We start from the raw sequence: 9,246 nt of genomic DNA, 5'->3' as shown, positions 1-9,246 counted from the left end.
TATGTGGTATAGTTAATTAACGATATTAGTTGAGGATTAATATGATAATAACAATTTTTAAGGGTACTTATTGAAATCTTAAACATTCTTTGAAAATGTCTGGATTTTTTAGATAGTCATTTCAAAATTCCAAGTAAGAAATTAGTTTTTAACTCAACTTTCAAATAAGTTAGAGTGAAAGCAGCGCAAATAAACTATATATTGAAAATTAATAGAAAACAGGAATTTTGCAAGACTATATTTATCATTTTTTACAATCATAGCTGCGAAATCTATGTTTAATACAGTATAGGAAAGACTCATTGCAATATATATGTATAATATATATGTATAATGAGTTATTCTGTTCTAGTCTATAACGGTCAAAGCTAGATCTTTTCAATGTCTAAATAATTCATAGTGAATTATCTATATCCTATATATGTACATGCATATATACTATATTTTTGTAGTTATTCAAACTGTGCGCTAAAATTTTTCCGGACTTTATCCAACGCAATTAAACTACTGCAATAATATTACAAGTTAAATTAAATTGACAAGCAAATTCTCAATCTTCCATTCGATATCATATTATAATTGATTATTGCGAAGAATATTATTAAGGTTTCAGTGGTCTAATGGCTTAAGATGTTCGTACAGAATACAAGAGATTCGGAGTCAAGATAATCCCGGCCGAGATAATATTTTTCGCAATAAATTTATTTAAGGTTTTCAGCATATTAACACTCTTATAATATGATATCGGTTCGAAAATTGAGAATTTGCTTGTCAGTTTAATTACGTTTGATAAAGTTCGGAATAATTTCGGCGCCCAATTTGAATAACTACAAAAATGTGGTATATATGCATATACATATATAGACAACTCACTATGAATTATTTGGGCATTGAGAAGATCTAATTTTGACCGTTATAGGCTTGAATATACTTATATTTAGTATTTAATTTGATGTCGATCTTAATAAAATCTTATTATTGTTTATCCCATTCTGCTGAGTAGTATTTTCTACTGTCATTCATTTTTAAAATAAAAACTCGTAAGAGAACATACACAAATATACGCGGATTGGTATATTATACTTATTATTACTAATCGATTTTTAATACACTGGAATCTTGTTATAATGGACCTTAAAATAGCGCGAAAAATCCTTTCCGAACAGCATGGAAAGTAGCAGGAATCTTGAATTTTATTGTTTTATTAAAATAGAAGTAACCTCGTTGTAGTGTTCAGACTCCCAAACCGCGAGCTATTATGAGATTTCAGTATGTATTGTATTATATTCATAAAAAATGATTAACAATATTTTTAGAAATGAAAGGAATTTGAATTTAAAAGTAAAATTCAAAAATTTTTTTTGTCTTGATAAAATGGTATGGCATATCCGTAATATTTAAAAATCAAAAAGCGTTGTAGAAACTGGGAAGTAAAAGATTGGATTTGGAAGGGGAAAAACTTAAGTGTTCAATGTACTTTCCTCTACGTAGCACTGTCAGTTGATATGAAGAAGCCATAGTGATTGTATCTTTTCTATGAAAAATCCTACAATTTCACTTGAAAAATATACTGGTACAAGAATGCTTTGACACATTTTTTAAGTTAAAATACACACCGTTAATATAAATGTATACCTATTCATACGTTTAGTTCTCTTATTTTTATCTCTGTATTAAATTTAATTAATAATATTTTGAAAAAAAGTATTTTTCGTGATTTTTCAAAAAATTCACTTTTGTTTATTGTTAAATATTTTTTGCAATTTACAGTTTTCAGCAATTCTACTTATATGGATTTTCTTTTAGATCCTTCAAAATAAAAATTTTACATAATTAATATTATTTTAATTATTATGTATTTTTCCGAAAATTAAGAATACTTGAACATCGACAAGGTACGCTATACTTCTGTGCAGTAACGACGGTACTGAAACTATGTGCGGTAACTAATGATCAATAATCTACGAGTATAGGTATGACGTATTTAATCGAACAGTCATATAATAGTGCTAAATCTAACTCTGTTTTACATTTAAAAATAACATGGGTCAGTAAATTAATTGAGAAATATAGGATAACGGATAATAAAATATGGGCTAGTTCTTTTAATTTTTTTGTATCCTTTATCTAATTTCTATACATTGCTTTATTTCATTTTAACAATGAAAATAATATAAAACAGTGTTAGACTTCTTTGTCCATATTTTTATCTATTAATGACTTTTATTAAACTTTATAGATTGCAGTGTTTTATTTTTTTCATCGACAAAGATTTTAACAATACAGATTTATGCAAGACAAAGATACTAATCATATAAGTTAATTTAATTTTACTTATTATAAGATTGACAATTACAGAACTTAATCTCTATTGAAATTACAATGAAATTAAAGTGTCAAATATGCTGGTGACTTGTTTTTGACATTCAAATTCATCTTTCTTTATACAGAAAGGATATTCTGATGTGACAGAAACACAATAATCTCCCTCTATGGTAGTGTTATAGAATATCTTGTTGTCCACATTAATGCAGTTGGTACTGTCAGAACAACCAGGCATGATACTGAAATAATATCAACAATTGTAATAACTAATATAATAGTCGTAAAATATACACTCGAAGAGTACTTATACAAATAAATAATTCTAAATAAAAATTCATTTACTTATTTATACATACTTAGGAACACCAATTCTAGGGCTGAAAAAGAATAAGAATAAATAATGTACATTTGATTTTAATAATGCAGCCTTTGACTTTTATTTAATATATATCTTACAAATATTTTTAATTTGATATTTTAAGGCTTCTAACCCAGAAAATTCACAAAAATTAGATTGATTAAGGAGTGATACAGTGTACTCTTGTCAAGAATTTTTATCTTCTTTAACATTATGTATCTACATTAAAAATAAATTATAACATGTCCTAGCGTTTTATCAAATGAATTTTGTAAATAATATTTTTTAAAAAACCCTTTAATAATTATGTGAAAAATTGGATTTCGGTTAAATAAATTTACATATAATTTAGTTTATAATGTAGCGAATAAAAGATATTATAAACAAAAGGATCAATAATAAATAGTTTTTGAGTCATGGTATGCCAAATGTGTAAAACTTGTATTTATACACAGAGCATTTTTGATATAACATAGCTCAAAAGTTCTCGATTTGAGTCTTGTATTTATGATTTCTTTAATCACATTATAGCTATATTATATATGAAAACCAATTTATTTTACTAGGATTTATATAATACGTTCGAGGTTCTTTATTCATAGATTATTAAAAAATATATCATTTACAAGGTCTATGTATCAAAACGCTCGGACATGACACAATTTATTTTTATATAAATGTATATATATATAGATTTAATATGTTAAAAACGATTAAAATCCATAAGAAATTCATTATGTCCTCTATTTGTAAAATCAAACATGTTCTTAGTAAAACAAACTTACTATGTAGGAACACCAAGAAATGCACAATCATCTGACCACATACTAGCCAGATACATGATGCATACATTATGAGAGCAATTGAGTTTCAGAGTACCGATTATCTGGCCTGTAAAACAAAAATTTTTACATTGTTCATAATTAATTTCTGTTAGCTATTGTTTTTGCGACATTTTCCTGTATTAAATAATTTGTTTTCAAGTTAAATATAATAATTACCACCACATGCTGGTTGGCTTAATCCACCATTGAACCACAAATCGAGATGACCTAGAGATTTCTGTAATCCGAGATCAGATGTGTGAAGAGCTATGACACGTTCGGCGTCCATTTTACAAAATCTATTTTCACAACCATTAAGCATGAAAAGAGGAGCCGCAGGATCAGAACCAATAAGAAGCGGAATTGTGCCATAACTTGATGTTTGAAGTTTTTTTGCGGCAAAGCTACTTATATGTGCACCAAGACTATGGCCTATAAGTGCTATGTTTTTTAATGGAACGCTGCATGTATCGCAAATTGATTCGATATAGCTAAAAGAGAAATTTTATACTTAATTTTATAAATAAAAAATGTCGCGTTTCTTATTCAGTTTAACATTATCTCTTGATTGCTATTACTTTTGCCAAAATATAAATGTACAAAGCTAAACTTCAATAGGTGCTATATTTATTTTACTTATTACATATTACGTTGATTATATTAGTATTACTTAATGTTATTACTGTATTATCATAGTATTTAGAAAATTATTTAAATCGTAATAAAAATTATTTAAATTTAAATTAATGTTCGTTACACATTTTTCTAATTCAATTCATAATATCGCGAAAGTCATACCTTGCCAAGTAATCACCAACTTGGTGAGTGTTATGTACTGCGAAGGGATACTCTAGCAGATTTAAAACGGCTGGGTCGTTATAACACGCTGCGTCAGACCAATCTAGCGAAAATACTGCATAATGTTTCTACAAAGAAAAAAATTCTTTTACTTAATACTTTTATTATAAATCTTACAATATTTTTATATTATTTGTACAATATATAAGATTTTAAAATTATAGAAAAAAATTCTGCATTTTAATTTTGTTCTTGGAAATAAAAAATATTTACCTTTAACAATTGAGAAGCAACAACAGATAAGTTATAATTGGAATAATTTGCAATAAATCCATGAGTCATAAAAAAAACTGATGTAGAAGAATTTAAAAAATTGCAAGATTCGTTTACTTGAACAATTTTTCCATTAGGAATATCGCTGTAAAAGTGCGAACATTTAAGCGGTATGAGAAATAAGTTAATAATGGATATTCACTTAAGTCTTTACCTCGTATACAAAGTTATTGAGACATGTTTAACGCCTAAGATACATGAAGTTGAAGACCAATTGCCTGCAAAATTATTTATGTAAAAATTGTCATTTGAAGTTTACGTTATATAAATTTAACGCATGTGTCATCTAAGTGAAACTGAAAACAATTAGTTAAATGCAAAAGAAGATATTGATGATTTATGGCATTGAGGAAAATACAGCAAATATATTAAATAATAAAAAATCTCGCGAAACATCTCTATATAAAAATTGATATTATAGCATTAGTAACTATAAATTGTAAATCTTCAAAGAGAAATGCACAATTTTTTGGTGAAAATGCGATCGATGATTATTCTTAAGAGTATTCTATATAATTAATTTAGACATATAATTTAAGACGTATACCAACTTCTGTTTATTGACACATCATTAACTGTCATCTGCAAAAAAAGAATCTGTAAGAGTACACAAAAATAGTATATTCTTTCAAATATTGTATGTTACTTAAAATTATAGACGTAATAAATATAGATTGCTCAAATTCTCTCTATTAAATTGTCATTATCAGTTTAGAAAGAGTAAGGTAATTTGATTCGTACAGCTCACTTCTTCTCAAACTCTAAAATATTGAGCTGAAGAGAGATAGTAATACGATTCAATATATTGCGTTGTCTTCCTAAAGGAGCACAAATAGTTTTGTGATCCAAGAACGAGCAGTTTATATCTATTACGTTTATGCTTAAAAAAAATTAATAAATCACTAAATATTTAAATAATCTTAAGACAAAAAAAGATGTAAATGCTATGTTTATACATCTAAGATTAAAACAGTTATTATCTGTTTCAATATCTAAATTATTTCTAATAAGCGAGTAATGATCGACATTTTGTTCTCCATTTCATCCAATCGACAAGTTCAATAGAAATTAAAAACATTTATTAAATTTATGGAAATTCTGAAAAGTATGATTTCGGAAATTTCATAAATTTAATAAATGACTTTAATTGACTGGTATGAACGCTTAGAGAACTACGCGATAGGATATTATATCTAGTTTAATGTAAAATTACAAAGTTATTATCAGAGATGTAACTTTGCGGAGCTTACTAATTGATTTTGAAAAAATATTGAGCAATATAACTGGAAACATTTTTAATGTACTTATAGCATTGGAAATTAGACAAATTAAAAAAGTAAAGATTTTAATATTTATTTTAGAAGTGAGATAAAGTATGTTTACCGAATCATAGTCGTTGCTTGTGACAGTCGTGACCGTTATTGTATCAAAAAGGCCACAGAATAATATAAAAATTGATGCGATCGTGGCCAGCTGCATCGTTAATGAGTGAATAAGCAGATCTTTTGCGAACTATTATCTGCAAAATGTAGCTTTGATGAAAAATGAAAATGAGAACAAGAGACATGTAGTTTGATTCACAAAAAGTTAATAGATCGCTGTTGGCCATTTTTTTTTGTTAACTAGGAAAATAAATGAGAAAAAGAAGAGATATTTATATGTCATTATTAGTGCCATTATTAGTTACATAACGATTTATATGAAACTCTGTAACTGTTATGAAAATTAATATAATTAGAAATATAATTATATGTATAATAGAATATATATATGTATAATAGATTTTTTTAATAAAATAAACAAAATAAGTTTATGTTTTTGCATAACTTTATATAATCATTCTCTAATTAGCTTTGAATTCTCTAATTCTGTTGCATTTTCATAAAATAAAAAAAGAACACAACACGTGGACATTGTTAATCAGCGACAAACAATAACGCAATGATGCACAGTAGATTGAAACATCGAAATTAATGGATATTTTTCTTATGCAGCAGCTCGACATTCCATAATATTCCATACATGTTCAGACACAATTGAATTTAAATAGATGATAAGAATTATAGAAATGATAATAATGTAGACTTTTGTAAGCATTTATTAATATTCCGCTATTATACAAAATATGAAAAGATTTATAAGTAAATGAGCACTTTTTTGTAAATGAGAGTTATTATATGGTTGTAAGTGTAATTTGTTTAATTAATTATTTTTCTCGATTTATACAAAACAGGTGACGTTAAAATATTGTATAATAAATATGACGATATACAATAAATCTAATATTAAACTTTGCATAATGGTTCAGTCAAGGTAACGTTAAAATATAAATAAATAAGCTGTAAAAGCTCGACATGAAAATATATATTACAATAATTGTGCGTTCTGTTTTAAAAGTAGATGACGTTATAATAAATAAGATATGATATACGATATACAATAAATCTAATATTAAGCATTAAATAATGTTTTGGTCAAGGTAACTTTAAAAAACAATATAAATAAGCTGTAAAACTCTTACATGAAAATATATATTACAATAACTGTACGTTTTTTTAAAAACAAATGATTGTTAGAACTGATTGAAGATCGAAACATATTTATAGCGAAAAAATTATTGATGGTATCTAGAACTTACCAGCCAAAAAACTGAGAAAGAAAGGAGTTCAAAAAATTGAAATGTTGAATTACTTAATCAATGGGAAGGCGTCTTTATTCCTCAATTTATATATTTTTTATTTTTTATTTTTAATTAATGTATATATTATTCTGAAAAGAATGCAGCCGAAACGTCAACAATTGCTTAAGTTTTTGTATAAATCGTGAAAAATAATTGATTAGACAAATTACTACTATAAACCGTGTAATAATTCTTTCCCTGTTGTTTTATACACATTTTTGTTAAGAAAGAAAGCTCTAATATAATTTTGTTTTGTTAATTATATTCATGCTTAAATTTTTCAAATATGATCAATTTTTTAAATACACTTTGAAGAAGTTATATAAAATTTTACGAAATATATTTTCTACGTCTGAATAACAAGAGTAATTAAATAGGATAAATGGATAAGTAGATTATAGACAATATATATGTAGTTGAAGAGAGATCTCTCTTATCATTGCATGCAAAAAACTATTAAATGTATCTGATTAAATATGTACAAATGGACAAGATTACAAATAAGAACTTTGTTATATAATTTCAAGTCAAACAGAAATAATGTTTCATCAGTAATTTTAGAATTATAATATTATTAATGTTTAAGTAATAATAGGAAGAAAGTGTCAATAAATATATATCAATTGATTCAAAGGGCTTTGGTATGATTATTCTACAATACATTTTTCATGACTTAAGTAGAAATATCATGACTTTATTTTTTAGTCTGTGTCCACTGATTTTGGTGTTCCAATCTGTGGCATTCTTCCCGACGGTACAAAAAAGATTTTCTGTGAGAGTCTACAATATTCTATTTTATAAATGGTCATTAAGAGAAAAATGTACTAAATTTTAATAAATATCTGTTTAAATATAATACCAGTATAATAATTATTTACAAAACAAATATATTTGTTAAATAAATAATAATAATAATTAAATTAAATTAATGATTTTTGTATCAAATAAATACATGTTTACATCTAGCAAATGTATATGTAATTGATACTATTCGAACACAAATTTTTATTAAAATTTAGTACATTTTTTCTCTCAACATAATATGTAAACGCACAACGTGAAACTGCTTGCAAACCCGATTGTACACATCTATAGTACTATAAAATAATTACTCTATAACGTTTTTTTGTCGCATTACAAAGAAACTAATTATTTGAACGAGTCCGCGATATTTTTCTGTCATAAAGTGGCGACATGTATTTGAGTCCTAATAAATAATAATTTTTAGCATGCATGTCGTAAGTATCTCTGTACTGTTAAGTGATTTTCTGTTTATTATAAATTTTGTAGGTATAACATAGGTGTAACGCGAAACTTATATCATTTGTTAGTAATTTATTCATTTACAAGTTTTGTAAATGTAACAATATGCGAGTATACCACGCGTTTAGTTGAATAGTCGTATATTCTTCCAAAAATAAAGTAAAGCTAATACCTGAAATATAATTCAGCGAGAGTTGAAGCGTCACAATATCAATGTATATGATATGTCTTTTCTGCACAACGTCTTTCTGGTAAGTGAAGCTTTAATAATAATTTAATGATAAATAGTGAGAGAAGAACACAGCTGGAAAGATAAGATAACATAAACAATTAATATTTTCAAGATATTTCCGCTAATCTCGTCAAGGATATTGAAATAATAATTGTTTAAGAATTTTATATTAGTATTATAACTTAATCTATCTGCAGTTATCTTATATGGATTATTTTTGAAAAAAATCTCTTTTTGTATAATAATTTGGTTCTACATCAGATATCTTTTTTTTCTCAATCAAAGATATGTGGTTAAATTCAAGATTATAAGCTTACTGATAACGGTTTTGTCAATTCCAATTTTAAGTTGTATCTGTGTTTCCTTATCTGTGTATTAAGTTGTTTCTTGGTTTGGCCAACGTACAAAATATTGCATTCCTTACAGTAAACAT

The 9,246-nt window shown here is 25.9% G+C and overlaps 1 protein-coding gene across 1 annotated transcript; it reads right to left on the bottom strand.

The window, feature by feature from the left end:
• Positions 1-2,295: 2,295 nt before the first annotated feature.
• LOC108747617 (phospholipase A1-like) lies at positions 2,296-8,824 on the bottom strand. Its single transcript, XM_018485203.1, has 10 exons — positions 8,754-8,824; positions 6,022-6,157; positions 5,190-5,220; positions 4,793-4,856; positions 4,579-4,723; positions 4,306-4,433; positions 3,685-3,998; positions 3,469-3,574; positions 2,682-2,702; positions 2,296-2,564 (listed from the first exon to the last, which is right to left on the bottom strand). Exons 2-10 carry the CDS (start codon positions 6,115-6,117, stop codon positions 2,378-2,380), a joined length of 1,092 nt encoding a protein of 363 aa, XP_018340705.1. The 5' UTR covers positions 6,118-6,157; positions 8,754-8,824; the 3' UTR covers positions 2,296-2,377.
• Between the last annotated feature and the right edge of the window lie 422 nt (positions 8,825-9,246).

Source organism: Trachymyrmex septentrionalis, unplaced genomic scaffold (assembly GCF_001594115.1).
Source record: "Trachymyrmex septentrionalis isolate Tsep2-gDNA-1 unplaced genomic scaffold, Tsep1.0 scaffold20, whole genome shotgun sequence".
In the NCBI taxonomy this organism is placed as follows: Eukaryota; Metazoa; Arthropoda; class Insecta; order Hymenoptera; family Formicidae; genus Trachymyrmex; species Trachymyrmex septentrionalis.
This window is presented reverse-complemented; position numbering and strand designations above follow the sequence as displayed.

Coding starts and splice junctions, on each gene's coding strand:
- LOC108747617 (XM_018485203.1), bottom strand. CDS start 6,117: ATGCAGCTGGCCACGATCGCATCAATTTTTATATTATTCTGTGGCCTT. Junction 5,221..6,021: donor CAAGCAACGACTATGATTCG/GTAAACATACTT, acceptor CTTTTTTTGCAG/ATGACAGTTAATGATGTGTC. Junction 2,565..2,681: donor CCTAGAATTGGTGTTCCTAA/GTATGTATAAAT, acceptor ATATTATTTCAG/TATCATGCCTGGTTGTTCTG.